The sequence below is a fragment of the Eptatretus burgeri genome, chromosome 10 (assembly GCF_056783735.1).
Source record: "Eptatretus burgeri isolate ZD-2024b chromosome 10, Ebu_testis_v1, whole genome shotgun sequence".
NCBI classification, from domain to species: domain Eukaryota; kingdom Metazoa; phylum Chordata; class Myxini; order Myxiniformes; family Myxinidae; genus Eptatretus; species Eptatretus burgeri.
This window is the reverse complement of record NC_140970.1, coordinates 24,461,503-24,483,418: the sequence shown is the minus strand read 5'-3', so window position 1 is coordinate 24,483,418 and position 21,916 is coordinate 24,461,503. Positions and strand designations below refer to the sequence as shown.

Genomic DNA, 21,916 nt, shown 5'->3' with positions numbered 1-21,916 from the left:
GCCAGTATTGGGGTTAGAACCAGAGGTAGAACCGGGTTTGGAACCTTTACATAGGCTCAAGAACTATTAAATGTCAATTTGGGAGTCTCGGTGACATGCACATTTGCTCCATTGTAGTAATATTATTATTCTAATAAATTAAAAATACACACCCTTTGGTTTCCTCGAAAAGGTATCATCATAACTAAAATGTATCGTCCTGATGCTTCAATGATAAACCCAAAACCCAGAGGCCTAAGAGTCGAGGTTTAGCGTCAAAGCAGCATTTCAGTGCTCACCCGATTCAGCAACCTCTGCTATAGGCACACCCTGCTCATAGGCCATAAAGCCGAGGACAGAAAAGATGGCTAAACCGGCGATAAGGCTGGTTCCACTGTTCAGGCAGCACAGCAACACACAATCCCTGGGTAAAGAGTGGAAGAAGATACTTCTGTAACTTTTACTGTTATTTTACACTATTCCATCAGACAATCGGTGTGTAGATAACTTAAAGGCAAGTAAGTAACTGACGACAAACGGCTGGAATTCACAAGAGTTCCCCATAACTTTGCAAAAATTCACATCAATACCAGACTTGGACGAATTTTCCAAACCCAATGCAACTGATCAAATGAGGGAAGGCCAACGTCAAACAGAAGACGAATGTGGACAAACACCAACAGCCATTTTTAAATCTGAAACACGATAAAGTCAAAAGCAGTCAAACACAACTATCCTTGCTCATGGACACATAATGAATCCCAATTCCCACTCGTGCAAGTCGTATTGCTTCATCGTGGCTTCAAATTTGTGGGATGTTTGCACACTCTTGGATGTAAGTCTACTCATTCCTGTTACTAGCATCCCCATGCACAGAAATAAATCTTCAGGTGGTATAATTTTTGCCAATCCGAGCCATTCCTCCGGATCCTAAATCAGCCTGTCGACTCTACAGGTGCTTTACTTCAAATTTAATCGCCTCCCTCCCGATGGGTGTGCACACGTCATTACATAATTTCACGCGACTCACTAATCTCACTCACTATAAACACTCATAAAATTATAATTGCACCTTCCTTTGAGAGTTTTATTTTTGAAAGAATGCATTTTTTTTTCTTCTGCGAATGGTAATGGGGCTATATTGAAGATGCATAAGGGGTTGGCTGGGATGGGTGAGGAAGGGAAGGACAGGAAGGGTAGGAGAGCGATGGACAGGTGGGACATCCATACCTGTAGCAGTTATTATTGTACTTGTTGTAGCTTCCTAAGGCAGTGAGGCAGCCCAAACAGATAGCATATGAAAAAAAAATCTGAGTACCTGCATCCACCCAGACCTGCAAGCCCAGGGATATACATGTTAGTTGTTTCACCCAGAGTGCAGGCAAGAAAACAAAAACAATAAAACACCAAGATGAGCATCTGAGGGATCACTGTGATCGACCTAACAATTAATCTATGTTGTATCAGCACACTAAACCAGCTTATATAATCTATATCCACAGCTCTGATAGCTGGGCTACATAGCAATGCTGTTGGGAGGGATCTCTCATGCTTTACAAGAAAATGTAGAGTCAAAGCTTTTATGGGATTCCGAGCCATGCACCATATTTCATATCCAGCCAGGTGGTCACGCACAGATCTGCGCACCATGTCTCATCAGGTAAATTACACAGTAATCCCAAGGGCGTGAAAGCGATTCAGTACCCATCACTCTCTTGGTAATGTGTGCTCAGATGAAGAGGTCAATCTCACTCCCCCTCCCCCGCCACCCATCACACCCTTTCCTTAAAAAATATCGCTCACTCATCCATTGCTGCATTTGTTTTCCTTATGATGCAAAGCCTTTTCAAGAACATAATTCAATATGTGATCCTTCATGATATGGGAATCAATGACAAATGTAGGTGCTGTGGACTGCAGTTGCACGTGTATGATTTGATCTAAATGTATAATTATATCCATCTGCATTGCATCTCTCCTCACTCCCTCAGCTCATGGTTGATTTTCTAATCATGCGTCCAAAGCTGCGCCTTTCATGAAGCTTCTAATTGCTGTAATTAGGCTGTGATGGCAGCCCTTTGAGGTGGATGTGGGGGCAATGTGGGTGAAGGTGAAGAAAAACTGCAAAGCCTAGAGTTAACCACTTCCAATACTGCGAGACCATCCACAAATGGCCCACTCCTGTAATAGCTCCACTAATGATGATAATTCTGATAACTCTTTAAAAGTGCTTCATCTGAGCCTGCAGTTCATTAAATCACAGCTTGATTCCAGTCTGTACTTGACTTCCACCATGAAGATATCAATGTCATTGGGCAGTATAATTCTGATGCACAATCTCTACAGTGTTGCTTCTGTGAAGTGTCATCCGCTCGACTCCGACAGGTCGTGCACCAGGATGACAACTATTAGTTTGTGATTATGGATATCGCAGGAAGTAGGTGTTCTACGTACGCTACACAAGCTGCTTAATAATGGATGCTCATTTCTCTGTAGTTCTGAATATTTTGTGAATTTGAGAGGTGGGAGGCTTAGTGCTCAAGTTGAAATGCTAGGTTGGCACCAGTACTCATCGCTGGTGCTGGGTGATTGTTGTCTCTACAAGGATGAGACAATACCTGTGGATCTGTAAGGCGTGAAACATCTGGGTAGAGGTAGAACTTTATCCCCTGTGAAGCTCCGGGCAGAGTGACCCCACGAATCAGCAAGATAACCAGCATGAAGTAAGGGAAGGTGGCCGTCACGTACACCACCTGCCCGGGTCAACCAAGATCCCAAAGGATGTAAATGCATTTATCCAATTTTTTTAAAACAGGTGTTAGTTATCATACAAAGGCATATATATATAGTATGTCATGAGAGGACAAACAGCGATAATTATTGTGTAGTTCAAAGGTTGTATTAGGTGAGAATATGGAAAAGGTCGTGAAGGTCACAAATGGAAGTCAAGGGGCGAGCCAGAGTGAACCCTTTCAATAAAGTGATTCTGACAGTGGTGTTGGAAAGACCTATCCATCCACCCATCCATCCATTAGGACCATACTTTGTGCAGAGCGTTGGTGCTGCCTAAGCAGACTCCTGGGCTATTGGACACAATGCTGGACAGGTCGCCACTCCGACAGTATACCAGCAAGCTGGCACTCATTTTGCCGACCTCGGAAATATGACAGGCAGAATCAACCCCACCTGGTATTAATTCAACAGCCAAGTGGGGTTTTAACTCAAGATCATAGGATCCCAAGCCCACCACTCTAACCATTCAGCCAACACCAGGCATATAGACTTAACCAATAAAAAGCTTTATCTTGCAGGTAATAAATGGAGTTGGTAAGAATATTCTAAACAAAAAAAGGTAAACAAGCCGGAAGGCGACATGGCTGCTCGCTCAAGATGGAAAGCTGGCCGACGCGACTCGCCAATATTCATGTACATGCTATCAATCAATTTTGCACAATAAATATGATTATCACAGCCCTCTTAGTTTGAGCCCAGAAACCCGCCTTGTGAAATTTCAGGCATGTTTCAAAAGAGACTCGAACAAATGGCAGCCCTGGTAATTCCATTTATCTATTCGCTAAAGATTTTATTTTTTTTATGATGTTGTAAGACATTCTCCTTGGGCACAAAAAAACAGGTCCCTCGGAGGTCCAGTTTCGGAGGTATTAATTTTTTTTGTACAGTCCACAATAAGTGTACGATGTACGATAAAGTATTTTAGCTGTTGCTAAGCAACGGAGGTGTGCATAGCAACCATTCATTTTTGTGTACATGCTCGCCACATTGTACACATTTCACCCAAGTTTCATCAAAATCAGACTTTCTCTTAGAGATATTCGCAATTAACCGTTTCTGAAATGTTCGACATGTACTCGCCCAAAACCTATCTCCTCCTACAAATATTTTTTGTTAGGGCTGCAAATTGGCATGAAGGGAGCTCGATAGATTGCACACAGAACTCTAAGCTTCGATTTTTCGATTTTTTTTTTTCGATTTTTTGACCACTTTAAAGGGCCGTTACTATGCCGTTGCTAGGGCCCGGCGTCCCATATTCGAAAGCACACGATTCCCAGAAATATTGGTCCTACCTACCAAATTTCATTGGAATCGGTTGAGTGGTTTAGCCCCTAGGCTTGACCAAAGTTTCGCGGACAGACAGACAGATGGAAATGTCCAGAATAAGGGTGCTCTAAGAGCAGCCAACATTAAATGTAATATCTGGAGGTATGCTTCACAAACAGGCTTCTGGATGGGCTCAGTGGATCGAGCTTTTGCATCATCGTATTCTGATTGTAGGTTCAAATACTAAATCTGCTGGAAAAGCAATGACAAATCACCAAGGGCATTCCTTGCTGAACCATGATGAGATTCAAAATTCATGTAAACATATTACGAAGTGGGATGATGATGAAAGCATTCGATTTATCATCAAGAAAGCACATTTGTTTGAATACCACTTGTCTGGGTTGTAATGCCTGTATTTTAAAGCTCTTTCGCAAACGTTAAGGGCCCTGTCACACCTTGACGTTTTAGCCAGCGTATGGCAAGGTATCAAAATGTATGTAAAACGCTGGCGTACACTGAACTATTGATGTTTTTTCCAGTTTTGGACATATTCATAAAGAGTTGGACGTATGCATAACGTATTAGTAACATATACAGAACGTTTTGATAACATACAGATAACTTATATCAACGAATGCTGAGCGTGTTGTCGGCGTTCACAACCTATGCCCAACGATAGTCTAACTTATGCATAGCGCGCGGCAGCGTAACGTCGACAATCACGTGGCGTAGGCTATTAATAGGCTGCGGATCGACGATTCAAATCATAACCGCACTAGACATTGAAGTGTCAAGCCGCTGTCACACCTTGACGTTTTAGCCAGCGTATGCCGGCGTAGGAAAAATTTGCCGAATACGCTGGCACACGTCGAATACGTTATGGGTACGTTTTGTATACGTTAAGAGTACGCTGAAGCACGCTGGAATACGTCGTAGTACGTCGACAAATTTTCAGCATGTTGAAAATTTTTCGACGTATGCCAGCGTATGACGCACATGTTCCGCATATGCTGGCCATAAGTTGTAGGCATGTTACGCGATCGTTGACACACATCGACACACATTACTTGTAAGTTACTCATAAGTCGAAACACGTCGAGGTAATGGTTAAGGCCCGGTCACACCTTGACGTTTTAGCCAACGTATGCCGATTTTTGAATTTTTTTTCTAAAACGCTGGCACACGTTGAATACGTTATGGGTAAGTTTTGATAACATTGAGAGCACGCTGAAAAACACTGCCATACGTCGTTGTACGTTGGCTTTAAACGTTGTACTTTTCGGTTGTCCTCAAATTTTTTCATGCTTGAAATTTCACGACGTATGCCGGCGTATGACTCACACGTTCCACTACGCTGGCCACAAGTTGTATGCACGGTCTGCGATCGTTGACAGACGTCAACACATGCTACTTGTAAGTTAATCATAAGTTGAGACACGCCGAGGTAATGTTTAGCGTACCCGAAACTTATTTCTAACCTATGATTAACGTGTTGTTGGCACGTTACATGATCGTTGCCACACATCGACAGACGTTACTTTTAAGTTACTCATAGGCTGAAAGACGTCGGTATAATGGATCGTCCTTGCGTCAGCGTCCACGGCCACGGCCAGGACACTTATTTGCAGCATTCTTCAAAATTTTCTTCGGCATGACGAGGATGTTCACACTTCGATGTCTAGCTTGGCTATGATTCCAATTGTCCATCGGCAGCGTCTATTTAAAATAGTCGAGTTTGAGCGTTTTAACACGTTCAGAAGAAACGCTTCAAATTTCAAAACCTCAGCGTCAAAAAACAAAGGCGAGTGACAGCAATTTAAATCGTTCATTGTAAACAATGAAAATAGTTGAGTGGTACCGTTTAAAAGTCGTTGAGTGTAAAAAAAATCCAATTGTTGAGCGCAAGCTTCTACTTTCAATAGTGGAGATGCAGCTATTTAAATCGTTGAGTGGCAGCCTATGAACCTACCCGTGGACACGCGGACGCAAGGAGGATCCATCATAACCCACACCCTCCCCCTCACACTCACCTACTACTGCCAACATGAACAAACTACTACTAATACTAATACTAATACTGATACTGATACTGATACTGCTGACATGGACATCGACTCAAAAAGGAACTCGAAAACACTGTTGGGTTCCCCTTTTATGAGCAGCATTTTTATATACCAATTCCCAAAACCGCTGGGAACGCGTCTTTATATGGCAGTTGTAAACTAGAAACACGTTAATTTTTTTTTTTTGTCGACCGGAAGATGTCATTGGAATACGTCTACATACGTCGATGTGTGTTGGGACTACGTACAGAATTGGTTCAAAGCACGTCAAACATAAGTTAGAAATAAGTTTCGTGTAAAAAAGACATTACCGCGACGTGTTTCGACTTATGAGTAGCTTATGAGTAGCCTTTGTGGATGTGTGTAAGCGTCCACATATCGTGTGTACAACTTATCCCCATCGCATGCGGAACGTGTGTCATACGCCAAGTACGTCTAAAATTTTGAACATATTTAAAATTTCTTGACGTACTCTACTTACTACGACGTATGATAGCGTGCTTTAGCGTTGTACTCACGTATACCAAACTTACTCATACCGTATTTGACGTGCCCCCAACGTTTTAGACACATTTTTCTTAGGTCGGCATACGCTGGCAAGATCGCCAAGGTGTGACTGTGATGTTGACACTTCCATTTCTACGGCAGTTATGATTCGAATCGTTGTGCGTCAGCCTTTTAATAGGCTATGTCACGACATCGTCGGCAATGCGTGCAACGCGCTATGCCTAAGTTAGACTATCGTTGGGCATCGGTTGTGTAGGCCAACAACAGGTTCAGCATTCGTTGGTATAAGTTATCTATAATACAACGAAACGTTCTGTGTCCATTACTAATATGTTATGCATACGACCAACTCGTTATGAATACGTCCGAATCTTAAAAAAAAAACATCAAAAGTTCAACGTCAGCCAGCGTTTTACATACATTTTAATACGTTGCCATCGCTGGCTAAAACGTCAAGGTGTGACCAGGCCTTTAGCGTCAGTGTGCCAGACTCCTTGGTTTTTTTATTTTATTTTTTTTCTTCGGTATGACGGTGATGTTGATGCTTTGATTTCTAGTGCGGTTATGATTTGAATCGTTGAGCGGCAGCCTATTAATTATATTATATTATAACCGCACTCGCAATCGAAGTGTCAACATCACCGTCTTACCAAAGGAAAAAAAAAACCAAGGGGTCTGGAACACTGACGCGAACCATTACCTCGATGTGTTTCGACTTATGAGTAACTTACAAGTAACGTGTGTCGACGTGCGTCAACGATCGTGTAACGTGCCTACAACACGTTACTCATAGGTTAGAAATAAGTTTCGGGTATGCTAAACATTACCTCGATTTGTTTCGATTTATGAGTAACTTACAAGTAATGTGTCGACGTGTGTCAACGATCGTGTAACGTGCCTACAACTTATGGCCAGCGTATGCGGAACGTGTGAGTCATACACTGACATACGTCGCAAAATTTAAAGCATGGAAAATTTGTCTAACAGCTCGGTGTACTACGACGTATGCCCGTGTGCTCTTAACGTATACAAACTTACCCATACGTATTCGATGTGTGCCAGCGTTTTAGACAAATTTTTCATACGTCGGCATTCGCTGACTAAATCGTCAAGGTGTGACAGGGTCTTAAGCAGTGTGAAAATGTCACCATGATGCTGCCTTGTATGTTAATGGATTGTTACATGTGTGGTTGGGCAGACGAGTGGAAGGAAGGATGGATGAAAAGCAGCCATTGAACAAAGCTCTATGTACCCATCTATGGGAAATTTATTTATTAGTTACACACAAGGGGGGGAGAGGTGGTGAAGCGATTAGGGTCAGTGTATCCAGGGTGTGTACAGGAAAGGGGGAGTGTTGAGGGGTGGGGTGGGCAGAAGGGGCAGGGCAAGGGGGGATTGCATGCGTTTAAATCACGATTTTTGATAAATAATAACACTATATTTATAGTATTACCCACAGAAATATTTCCATAATTTAAAAGTTTATTCAATTTAAAAGTCAAGTCTAATATTTGAGAAGCTCTCAAATTTAATATAAGCCAGAGTTGTATAGTATTTATGTTAAATGTATAAAATGTGTGCAATTTTATAATAGATATTCATATCACAAGGTTAACCAGAGATCATGTTAAAATGCAAAGCCCGTCCACATCCGCTTTGTACTCAAACTTAACTTTGAGTTTGAAAACTTAATGAAAACTTAATGAAAACAATGAAATGAACGTGCTTAACTTAATGAAAACAACATCTAAAAAACACAACAGCCAAAAAAAAAAAGTGTACATTTTATTCATTTGTAATCAACCTTCTCTCATTTTTTATTAACCTCCGCCATGGAAGATGGATGGAGGTTACTGTTTTCACCCCTGTCTGTTTGTTTGTTTGTTGGATTCACTATATATGCTAGATATCCCTTATTGTCGGGTTTTCCGTGTGTGTGTGTGTGTGTGTGTGTGTGTGTGTGTGTGTGTGTGTGTGTGTGTGTGTGTGTGTGTGTGTGTGTGTGTGTGTGTGTGTGTGTGTGTGTATGTGTGTCTGCAAGGCGAGGCTCCACAGCACGAACTAGCGAACCAATTTCGATGAAACTTTGCCAACATGTGCAGTATTTTTTGGGAATGTGCGCGTTTGAATTTTGTTGCCTAGCAACCACCCGTTGCTGTGCAGCAGCCGAAAAACCACGTACAGTATTTTCAATACTTGTCCTTCAGTTTTGAATGTAGAGAAGCGAGACTTTGGAATTGGACACTTCGAGATATTTAGGAAATTGTACTCAAGCCGATTTTTGATTGAGGTTTTATTTTTCAAATGGTAGTCCTTCAAAATCTGGTGTCTATTTACCGTCATTTTTTATGAGGGGCTTCGGAAAGTGGGCGGAGCTTAGGGAAAGGACGTGGTTGATGAAAAGTGGGAGTGGCGTAGGAAAGTGGGAGTGGCGTAGAAAAGTGGGCGTGGCTTATGGAAATATTGTTTGGCTCAGGAGGTGTGGTCAAACAAGAGCATTGAGAGAAGTTTATCGGGTTTTCCGTGTGTGTGTGTGCGTGTGCGTGTGTGTGTGTGTGTGTGTGTGTGTGTGTGTGTGTGTGTGTGTGTGTGTGTGTGTGTGTGTGTGTGTGTGTGTGTGTGTGTGTGTGTGTGTGTGTGTGTGCAACGCGAGGCTCCACAGCACAAACCAGCAAACCGATTATTTTTCAAATGGTAGTCCTTCAAAAATAGGGTGTCTATTTACCGTCATTTTTTATGAGGAGTGCCAGTTGGCAAAATACGCAATAAGAAAAATCTTGCCAGGCAGAGGAACAATTGTATGTGAACCAATACGTCTTGGCAATGAATCTTCATTGGTGGATTGGTCAGAATGAAAAGCATCGTATCCAGCGCTTCGATCCTAGCGAATCCCTCATCGCCTACCGGCTTGTTTGTTTGTGAACAGTATTACGGAAAAACTCCTTGACGGATTTTGACGGAACTTGGTGGGGGGATTAGGTATGGTCCAAGGATCATGCCATTAGATTTTGGACTTGGTCCAAAGTCCAATATGGCCGCTATGGCGGCCATTTTGAAAAAATATTTGAATTTTTGTTTTTGCATTCCTACATGTTTTAAGTGATTTCCAACCCCCCCCCCAAAAAAAATTGTTAGAGAAAAAAAACAACATTTTGCAACATTTTTTTTCAACAAAATTTCGATTTTTTTTTTGCATTTCCACATGTTATAAGTGATTTCCAACCAAAAAACATGCCAAAATTATAATTGCGGCTGATTTTGGAATTTCAGGTGGATATACCCACGTAAAATCAATTTCTGTCACAAGGAATCTAGTTATGACGAATGAATTTAGTATGGAGAAGTTAAAAGTAAAAAGGAAAGTTGCAAACTATAACTCTGTGAGCACTGTTGACGTCAAATTGAATGAATAGGATATTGGGTTCACTTGAGTGACCCAGCTGTATTGGTGGCGGAGGTTTTGCACTCTACCGAGTGCTCCCCCTCTAGTTAATACATGTTCTCGGCTCGTAGAAGAGATATTTGATAATAATAAGCTCATAATAAAAGCTCGTTGAAAATTTGATGATAAAAGCTCAAATGGTAAAAAAAAAAAACAAAATTATGGCCTGGACAGACAAACCGAAACTCAATGGTAAATAAATAAAGAAACAAGGAAGCGATGAAAAAACCCCGACCGTCCCAAGCTGACTTGTGGCGGACGGGCTGATAAGGTCTATTTGTAGTTCCTGTGACTTTGCCCTTTGACATAGTGACCCAATTATTAATTAGTGTTCTCCACATGCTCATAATAAAGGTTGGTTGAAAATTTGATGTCAAAAGCTCTGTCCTGATGTGTTGAAAGGCACATGTCTGACACGTTGACACTTTATAAATCATACAGTATCAGCTATTCATAGAAAATATTGTTTAAAGGATTACTTTAAATGATGTTACTTTCACAACGTTCTCTATTCAAATTTATTACCTACACCACTGAACGAAGGTGAATGGAGGTTGTTTTCACCCCTCTCTGTCTGTCTGTGAACAGAATATCTCAAAAAGCTGTGAACAGATTTTGACGAAATCTGGTGGAGAAATTGGGTGTGTGACAAGGATTAAATGATTACAATTTGGTGAAGATCCAGATCCGGATACCAGAATTTTTTGAGTGATTCTTCAATAATGAGAGATAGTGAGTGCCATTATCTATATATATATATATATAGATAAATATATATATATATATATATATATATATATATATATATATATATATATACATACATAATTATATATGTTTACATATATATATATATATATATATATATATATATATATATATATATATATATATATATATATACATAATTATATATATTTACATATATATACATAATTATATATGTTTACATATATATATATATATACATATATATATATATATATATATATATACATATATATACACATCACGATATGTCAAAACGTTACGGACAGATTCAGATGAAACTTGGTGGACAGGTTGGGTATGTGACATTGAAGAAGTGATGAAATTTTAAATTTTCAACCGATTCCTGGTCTGGGTGTGTAATTTTTCCCACCTATACATATTATGATTCCATTTTGGCGAAGATCAGAATCCGGATCCGGATAGAGAATTTTTTCAGCGATTTTTCATCATTGAGAGATGGGGCCAAAATTCATGTATAGCATTATATTTCAAAAAGTTGTGGACGAGTTATGACAAAACTAGGTGCATGAGTTGGTTAAGTGACAAGAACAGGCCGATTTGATGTTGGTTGAGGTCCATCCGGATGCAAATCCGGCTTATCAGTGGGATACAGAACGTAAACCGTTCAGCCTGGAGGAGGTACAGTGCCTTTCTGGTTTAAATTGTAAACCTCAAAACATAGTTCCCTTACCAAAATAAGACCTTAACCTGTAAGCTGGTTTCTCAACTGCAAGATAATCAGCTGGGCACCGTTCTTCCTCGAGGTTTCAATCCTATCAGCCCAGAACCTCTCCCAACAGTGGATCTACAACCTCGGTCATGAATCCACATCAGTAGATTCACAAACCTCATTTGCATCCAGGCAGTCAGTCAACCCATCAATGCAACATTACGAATCACTCTACTCGCTATAGGCTTTAATGTATTATGACATAGTTACAACTCCCATTACACATTCCATTATATAATAAGACATTAAATCATGCACATCTTACGTTAAATATAACATGTCCTTCCAACCAGCACAACCACCCCATTCACCTCCGAATCAAAGTGTTAGTCAAATAATCAAATGGTTATTTATAACAGCTTTACTGGATGTTGCAATGTTTCCTCGCAACCACTGAAAATGGTTTAAAATAGATATTTTTACTATTATTATTATTATTATTATTATTATTATTATTATTATTATTATTATTATTCTTTTACTATTCATATTGTATTTTACTAATTAATTGTTGCATGTGAAGTAACAAATTTTTAAAGAAGGAGGTCGGATCTGAACCTATGGGTATCCCCACGGTCTTCTGGAGTATCTTGATGCAAAATGTAAAGCAACTGTTGTTTAGAAGAAATCGAATGCTTTCTTTAGGTTTTTTTTTAACTACATAAAAATTGATTTTCCTTTACAGACTGGTGTGCTCTTTTTTGATAGACTGTAATGTACACTTTATTACCTCCTGCAAATGCCTGACATGTTTGATCTTTGTTCCTTTCACATATTTTTCATTAATCATTCTAATTCTTGCTTTTTCTATATTTCTCTCTTTCTATCTGTCTAAGGAAAAGTGATTTCTTGCAGAAATTTTTCTGTAAGGCTCACTTGGCTGTGCCTGGATGGGTTTGAGGGTTGCGGAGTAGCGGCTGAAACCCAAATGCTATCCAGGTTCCTCCTGATGACTCCATCTTTGCTCTTTACTTATTTGGGTTTCTTCTGATGGCTCCAATGCAGTATTTGGTCTTTCATTTTATTATCTACTGCTCTGTCATATGGAAAGCAGTTACGGAGCTTGTCATATGGAATGTTTGTGCATAATGTGAAAAATAATCACAAGTTTATAGACATTTTAGCCTTACCCCTGTTGTTGATTTATTCGTATGCAGCATGTGGCTGCTTGGCTGCATTATTTCCTGGGGGAATGGCTGTGCTGCTGCTGAAATACCCCATTACCAGTAAGCTGGTACTCATTTTGCTGACCTTGGAAGGATGACAGGCTGAGTCAACCCACCTGGTATATAATTCAACAGCATGACAGGGGCTTGAACTCAAGACCCAAGGATCTTAAGCCAGCCACGTTAACCATTAAGCCAACACAAGGCTTACCCCTGTTGTTAATGTTGTGAGATGTTGTCGATGATAGGTTTGGAATTATAAATGATCCAAAATTTTTTCATATCAGAAAAAAACCTTGCCTTTTAATGGCAGTTTTTAAATCATTTAAAAATTAGTTTCATCGCTCCTGTAATACTACCTACCAATGGTTTCAAACTTCATTATCTACTTGCGATGATGAAGCTCAAACTATGAGGGTTTTTTTTTGCATTTTGGGGATCCAGTAAATGAATGGTAATTTATGGTGTTTATCTGGAACTAATAGTCTTCTCACTTTTAAGTGATTTAAATGGTGTTGTATCAAGTATATTTTATTATCGTTACTTATTTTGTTGGCCTTTGAAAGTCCAGTGTGTAAGCCCAATTCTTCCATAAGTGTTTGAATGCAAAATGTTTTGCATACAAATGTAATTTTATTATTTGCTTTGTCAATTGGAACAATAACATATTGTGTTTCAAGCTGTTTTAAATAATGACTCATCTCCAGGTTGTTCAAAATTACCTTTGGATTATTGATTCAAACTTTTCCTTTCAAATCAACAATTCTTTTTACATATTTCTACACCACCTCCAACCATGAAGTCATTTGTGTGTTTGGTACTTTGTATTTATCAATTTGTTCTCTCATACATTCCATCAGTCCTATCATTGTAAGTTCCACCGCTTTATTCCGGTTAATCATTTTGTTAGATCTTCGTGGAGGATCTCGAAGTCTTACTCACGTTGTGGTTCTTCATCTTCTTCTTGTGGACTTTTTTGTTTCACAGCCTACAGTTTTCATCAAAACTTCCTGAAACTTGGCATATACATGTAAAAATACCCTGCGCAGACAGTAACCATCTCCGATTTTGAAAATTCCTCCGAGAAAAAAAAGTTATGACGTCAAAATATCTCCGCTAATGGAAATCACCTACAAAATTATCTCCGAAACTAGGCAAGCTTTTTGAATTCTGTTTGTGGGACTCAAACAGGGCATTGGCAGAGATGAATTACCGCACATATGATATATCACTATGACATATAAATTTTTATGACGTCATTCCTATTTTTTGACATTTTTTGTTTCACAACCCAGAGTTTTCATCGGATATTCATAAAACTTGCAGAAAACTTTCATGCAGAAAGCCCACACGCAGGAAGTAACCATCGCCGATTTTGGAAATTCTTCCTAGAAAAAAAGTTGACGTCATAATATCACCGCTAATGGAAATCGCCTATGCCGTTATCTCCGAAACTAGGCAAGCTGTTTGAATTTTATTTGCGGGAACCAAGCCGGGCATTAGCACAGATAATTTATTGCAAACCTGATACATCATGACGTCATATTCGTTTTTATGACGTCATCATTAAGAGGACGAGGATCTTAGCTCATTTGAGCTTGTTTTCTCTATAATTTGGTCCTTTTGTAAGTAATGCACATAATTTTTTTTTAATCTTTCACTATTCTGAGATCACCTGTTATGAGTTTATTATATGGATCATTAAATACGGAATGTTCACAATTACAATGATGTGTTACTCAACCATTCCTCTACATCTATAGATTGCAGTTTCCTTATCGTTGACGATTTTTTCCCCTAATTCAATTCTGTAAAGTGTACACAACCCTTGGTGGCTCTCTCTCTCTCTCTGTTGTACTGTTTCTGGAAGTTTACTCCACACTTCCCTCTGTTGTAATATTTTCTCCATATTGACAATTTCCACCCCTTTGTTATCAAACATAATTTTGATGATGTCATTGTCTTTTCTACGATTAATTTCTGTGGAGTTCTCTTTCTACAATATATGGTCAATCACATCCAGAATTGTTTCCATGTGTTAGATTGGGAGTTCCAATTGATTATTCTCTTCCATTAATTTTTTAGCAATTTTCCAAACTTCTTTCAGTTTTTATTTTTTATTTCAGAAGTATTGATCTTAATTCTACTGCTGTAAAGTAATCTATAGATATTTGATTTGTTAAGATCTAACCAATCATCTATATGTTGTGGTGTCTCTGCAACTGGACGTTTATGTCCATAATTATGTACTCTATGCCTCTGAGAGTCTCATAGTAAGATGTTAAAGACAGAGGCGATTTTGTTTTGGCCATTATGTTGCAAGTATGCATCATTCATTCTTTTATTCAATCCATATGGGAAAGCAGTTCTTAATTCTTTAATCCAGAAAACATAGGTATGCTTACGTAATTGTGATAGTTTTTATCATCCTATGTTCAACCATTACCGCTTATTTTTTCTTCAACCTGAACACTGAAACTCACATTTTTACAGAATCCATAAGTGAAGTAACGAGTGAGTAGTAAAGTTTGACCGCCTAAAACCCTCTTGTGCAACACACACACACAATTGCAAAACCCCATCTCCTGCTGTGCGTGGGACCATGTGCGATACTGCATGGGGAATAAGCCAATTATGAGGGTTGATTACAAAGTTTGTTTGTACTGTACTCATCTTATCATGCTGAGGCCATATGGCCGATCATGCCTGTGCCTTTATCCACACACAGTCAGCCAAATTTATCAATTTCATGAATTTGTGTGCACTGGCCCCATTTTTTATGGATGAACTTAATCCCATCGAATACCTACATACTTTCATAATTTAAAATACACATTTCGTGCATCAGTAATGGTTATGCAACTCTCTTGTACCATTTTTTAGCAGTTGAATAAATTATTAAATTTCATTTGTCCAAACTATTCATTAGCATATCTGCCTCGCCAGGACCCAATTAATCGACATTAAAATAGAAGTTAGGCCCCAAAATAAATAACTTCAAATCGGGGTGGGGGTAAGGGGACAACATATCCTGCAATACGATAATAATAATAATAATAATAATAATAATAATAATAATAATAAAATTTCTTTCACGCGTAAAGGCACATAGGACTGCTGACGCAGTTTCATTGGCAAGGAGTACAGACAGTCCTGGACGGGTCGCCACTCTGATGCAGGTTACCCCAAATGGTTATTACCCCAGTATGCTGGTACTCGTTTCACCAACCTCAGAAGGATGACGGGCTGAGTCAACCCCACCTGGTGTTAATTCAATGGAATCAAGGGACTCAAACTCAGGACCCTAAGGACCCCAGCCAGCCACCTTAACCGCTAAGCTAACACCAGGCCATCCTGCAATATATATGTACATAAAAAATAAATAAATGGCTTTTCTATGAAACCAAGGCAAAACAAACAAAAAAATTTTTTTTGAACAACCTTTGTGTTTGCCAGCATAAATAACGCATTCATAGACAAATTCAATTAATTATCTCATATAATTAAATCCAACTTTCCAGTCCTCAAGAGATAATGGATGCAAGCTGTCACTGAGCAGAAACTTTTTCAGAGAAGTCTGAATTTTGATGCAGACCAACAAAAATCCCAGAAAATGAAAGTCGATCAATGTCTATTTTCAAACTGCACTCTCAATAGGTTCACCAAGTTAAATGGCCCAAGTGACCTTTCCTGTGGACTTTGGCCCCTTCCAGATGCAGAAGTAGCAGATAATCCAACCAGCAAGGAGACATCCAGCTAGTTCCCAGCGCACAGAACCAACTTCCTCGATTCCTGAAGAAATCTTCAACACTCGGCGCCTTGGGGTTCAGAGAAAATGTAAAGGCAGGAATTTTTGAAGGATTGTGGATGAACCAATAATGGATAATTTGCAAGATTTTGTTTTCAATTCATGTTTTATCGATCTATGGAACCACTTGCATATGTCAATCCTTCACCTCAGTTACTCTCACATGTAAAGGCACTCATGCAATTGTTTGACAAAGCGAAATCACTAAGTAACATAGATAAATTATAACATTAAATTTGTAATGTGTGTAAGATTTATGGTTTGCCAGAAGCTGAGTCCTGCAGAATTGTGCAGAGGAAGCACACTTACTGTTGAACTGTCTACCATGGTTCGATTCCTGACCCGACTATAAACTTATGTCGGATCAGTGCTTCACAGGCAGGATGGACGTTGAATCTCAAAAGTGTGCCATCCCTGGATGGACGGTTAGCTCAGGGTCCTATCGGCGAGCATTAGTTGGTGGACATTAAAAATCCAATATTGCCTTTCCAAAACAGTTGGAGAGTTATTGCCGGTACCCTGAAAAATGACAAATTCTTACCTATAAACCACCTTTCGTCGAACAGCCGGTCGGGCCAGTCGGTTCGTGAAAGCTTGGGTCAAATATTTCCTCAGATAACCCCACAATAAAGCAGAAATAATTGGGAGCGTTAAGGATGTAGTAGAAAAGTGAATAAAATCAACAGGATGAAGCTGACGTTTGGGGGTTTAACCTTTATCTGTCTTTTTATTATTTATATTTATATTCTCCCCGAGTTCGCTCGAACAAATGATGGTGATTATTTGTGTTATCGTGATTCTTCATTTTTGTCTTTTTTATTCTTTGCTCATTTTATAACTAAAACAAACACACAAACAGAATTATATTGTCTTTATTTGTGTCTTTTTATTTATTTGTGTCTTTTATGAGATATATGATCATGATTGTGATTATGATTATGATGACTAGCAAGGAACCTGTCCACACTTAGAGAGAGAGATGGGTAAAATTCCCACACTTTTATAAATCTCTATGGCATATTTTATTATGAGTTGTAATACCGGCTTTCACCGTGTATGCTATATGATACACACATCAAGAGAATTAGGGTCCTCCCTAGAAAGAAGAAACTAGAAAGAGCAATCAGAGATTGCAGACCCTCACCAGGACTTATTTTGCATGGTTTCACAGTACATACTTTATAGACGTACTAATATTCGAGTTGTATATACTCTATCGAGGTACTCTGTTGAAAAATGATAATGTGTAATACTGGCTACCAGCAGGTGGCGTTCGTGACCTAGATTACCAAATTCTGTGCAGACAGACAGACAGACAAACAAACGGACCCCCCAAAAATGCCCTCTCCTCTGGTGAGGATAACAAACAGACATTTCTCGAATTACATATTGTATGATTTGCTGATGATAATTATAGTTACGGAAAGTGAGAATGTGTCAACTTCTCCAAGAGAACTCACTCCCAGAACTCCATGACAGGTGATGTGGCGTTGACAGAGTTGACCATACTGTTGTTGAGAAGACTGGCGTTTGCCGAGCCAAACTCTACGCAGTTCTCTGTACAGAAAACAACCCGAATCAGCGTAAAATCATCACTGGAGCAACATCCTATCTGTGTTCATTCACCAAACATGCTATTAGGTTGTTGGCATGCTCTATTCCTGCTTGTGATATGTTTGATAAATAATTCATCTGGAGCAATTAGTAATTCAAATTATGATGGCAAAAACTTGTTCTACTTTCAGAAATTTCAAAATAAAATTGTATAAAAATACATTCATTATATACCCTCCCAGGGTGTCAAAGACTGCCAAAGCACTACGTTGGATGGTTTGCAGTACAAGAAAATACACTGGATGGATTTCCAATGCCTTCCCAGCGGTAGTGTCGGGACAGGAATTCGGAATTTGGAATTTGGCCAGGATGTCGGTGACAGTCGCCTACTCTTTGTGAAAGACACCGTGGGATCTTTAAAATTCAACAGCAACCAATGAGAGCAGATGTGACACCCAGCTTAACGTCCATGCAAGGGACGGTACACAAATTGATGCAACACTGAGTCTGCGAAGCACTAGGACAGTTTAGAGTCGGGTCTTGAATCAAATCTGGACTAGACAGCTCAAAGGCACATGCACTACCTCTATACTATCCTTGCAGCCCTTTAATGAAAATATTCCGAAAATTTATTTATTTATTGAGGCAATAACAGTGATATCAAGGTCAATCACATGATGCAAAAACAATGCAAACCCATTTGGAAGCCCGCAGATCCTGGTGAATAACCACATGATGTTCACACATTGCACAAAACAAAAACACAAAAGATTGAATAAACTACGAAAGTATGCAAGGAAAGAGGTCTCAATAGGTTAACACCTCTCTTGCAAATTACTTAATGTAATGTGAAAATAACCAAATTATTCTCTGCATTCTGCACTCGTAGCCTTTTTCACGAGTATGAATTGGCCTTTAGCGAAAGGTGGACATTTGAAACTGATTATTATTTTTCAATAATCTTTATTTTTTATTTTCCATTTTCCGGGATCAAATCAAACCAGCCGTAGAAGCGTAAAGTTTAACTGCGGTGCTGGGAAGAGTGATGTTGACATGATAACTTATCATCATCATGTGCCATGCCCTATGCAGAGCGTTGGTACTGTCGAAACAGTTACTAGGTTACAATCCTGGTCGAGTCGCCACTCTGACTCAGGACAAGAAGTTACACCCTTGCTAAATGATTGCTGTTGTGTTATTGGCAAAGTATCATTGTCTATTGCACCTGTGTTCCATTCGTGGTTACAAGTGGACCATGGCAGGACTGTGCTGAAAGAGCTGAAGAGGTAGAAGACGGCCCAGGATAGGATGATGATATAGTAAACATTCAGAAAGCCCACGATGACTTGTGTGGCATAACCGATACCTGCAGAATCCACAGCCAAAAATTAGGCAGAGTCAAGTTAGGGTGAAGCTTTCATTCACAAAGTACAGTACTGCCTTGGATTTGATTTCAGAACTGCACTGACAAACATCGATGATTTCTCATCAGATTCCGAGAGAAGCCTGAAGATAATTTAATATTTTGTGAGTTTTTTTAAGAAGGTATTGAAGGGATTTTTACGGCAGATTACTCAGTCATCCAGACCAAAAAGCTGACACCATGGATCACAAGGAATCACAAGGAAATAAGACACAAGTGGAAGCCATTCAGCCCATCATGCCTGTGCCACATCAACACAAGATGAAAACCCCTGATTCAAAAAAAAAATTCTTAAATAATGGTGTTACATTTGCTACTCTCCAATCCTCCGGTACCTGTCCTGACTACAGGGAACTATTGAAAATATCCGTTTGCATCTCGCTAACCTGCTCAGCCACCTCCATCAATACCCTCGGGTGCATAATATCTGGCCCCGGAGCCTTATCTTCACTGAGATTTCCTTGATATTCCTTTACTTCCTCAACTCCAACCTGGATCTTCTGTAAAAGCCCTTCTTCACCTCCTTCAAAGATACTCTCAGCTATTGGCAATTCTCCTAACGGTTCTTGCGTAAATGTTGAAGCAAAATTCCTGCTTAAAAAGCCTGCCATCTCACCTTCATCACCAACCACTCTCCTGGTGCTATTCCTTAATGGGCCCACACTGGTCTGAACCTGTTCTTTTCCCCTGATATATTTAAAGAATGCCTTGCTAATATGTTTAATATTCTTAGCCATGTCCTTCTCATACTCTCTTTTGGCTTGCTGAGTTATTTTCTTAACTTGCCTCTGTTTAGTCTGATAGTGATATAAACCTAATTCCAATCCTGCTATTTCAAACCTAATAAATTACATCTGCCAATCTTTTGCCCAATCTTTGCAAGTATCAATACTTTCCTGAATCTGATCAACACCCCGTTTGCTATCCACCTTACCTCCAAGCTTTGTGTCATCTGCAAATTTGGAAAGCCTACTCTTTACCCCATTATCCAAATCATTGATGTGAATCATTAATAGTAATGGTCTGAGTACTGATCCATGAGGTACCCTGCTACCTACATCCTCCCAACAAGACATCCTCCCACTCACAGCCACTCTCCGCTTCCTATCACGAAGCCAGTTTGCAATCTAATTAACGACCTGACCAGCCATTCCACAAGCCCTCACTTTGGCGAACAACCTCCGATGTGGTACCTTATCAAATGCCTTCTTAAAGTCTAGATATACTATGTCCAATGCCTTTCCGTCATCCACCCAATCAGACACTGCTTCATAGAACTCAAAAAGATACGTTAGACAGGAACTACCTTTGATAAACCCATGCTGACTACCTTTAATGAGTTTGTATTTACTTAAATGGTTCCTCACTTGGTCCCTAATTAATGCCTCCAACACCTTTCCCCACAACTGAAGTCAAACGAACAGGTATATCGTTTCCCAATTCTTCTCTGGATCCTTTCTTAAATAATGGTGTTACATTTGCTACTCTCCAATCCACGAGTAACTGTCCTGACTCAAGTGAGATATTAAAATATCCGTTATCAACTCACTTACCTACTCAGTGCTCAGCCACCTCCATCAATACTCTCGGGTGCATATTATCTAGCCCTGGAGCCTTATCTTCGCTTAGATTTCCTTGTTGTTCCTTTTACTTCCTCAACTCCCACCTGGATCTTCTGTAAAAGCCCTTCCTCACCTCCTTCAAAGATACTCTCAGCTATTGGCAATTCTCCGAACGGTTCTTGTGTAAATGTTGAAGCAAAATACCTTCCTAAAAAGCCTGCCATCTCACCTTCATCACGAACCACTCTCCTGGTGCTATTCCTAAATGGGCCCACACTGGTCCGAACCTGTTCTCTTCCCTGGATATATTTAAAGAAAGCCTTGCTAATATGTTTAATATTCTTAGCCACGTCCTTCTCATACTCTTTTTTGGCTTGCTGAGTTATTTTCTTAACTTGCCTCTGTTTACTCCAATAATGATGTAAATCTAACTCCAGTCCTGTTATTTTAAACCTAATAAATGCCTTCTGCTTCTCCTTCATAGCATTCCAGATCTCGCTACTCAACCACCCTGGCCTCTTTCTGCTTCTAGTTTTACACCTCATTGGAATGTACTTACTCTGCACTCCACACATTTGCTCCTTGAAGGTTTCCCATTTCTCTGATGCTGATTGTTCTGTTGTTACAGAGTCTCCCAATCTACATCACCCAATCTCTCCTCATACCCTCAAGGTTTGCCTTCCTGAAATCTAATAGCCTTACTCCACTATCCTGAACTCTAACCCTCAACAGAATCTTTGCACAAACAATGTTATAGTCACTTTCTCCTAAATGCTCCCCGACCTCCACCTCCTCCACTATATTGGGATCGTTACTTAAAAGGAGGTCTAACACTGCACTCCCCCTCGT

General features: G+C 39.6%; 1 protein-coding gene across 4 annotated transcripts in view; it reads right to left on the bottom strand.

Annotated features, from left to right (window-relative positions):
* LOC147018104 (sodium- and chloride-dependent GABA transporter 3-like) overlaps positions 1–21,916 on the bottom strand; it is a 63,172-nt gene that overhangs the window by 14,365 nt on the left and 26,891 nt on the right. For all 4 annotated transcript variants that reach the window (XM_085897451.1, XM_085897450.1, XM_085897452.1 and 1 more), the window contains 6 exons: positions 19,308–19,448; positions 17,989–18,085; positions 16,406–16,538; positions 2,598–2,732; positions 1,210–1,313; positions 279–403 (listed from right to left, as the gene is read on the bottom strand). In XM_085897451.1, the coding sequence (XP_085753577.1) occupies positions 279–403; positions 1,210–1,313; positions 2,598–2,732; positions 16,406–16,538; positions 17,989–18,085; positions 19,308–19,448 (735 nt within the window). The remainder of the gene's footprint in view (positions 1–278; positions 404–1,209; positions 1,314–2,597; positions 2,733–16,405; positions 16,539–17,988; positions 18,086–19,307; positions 19,449–21,916) is intronic.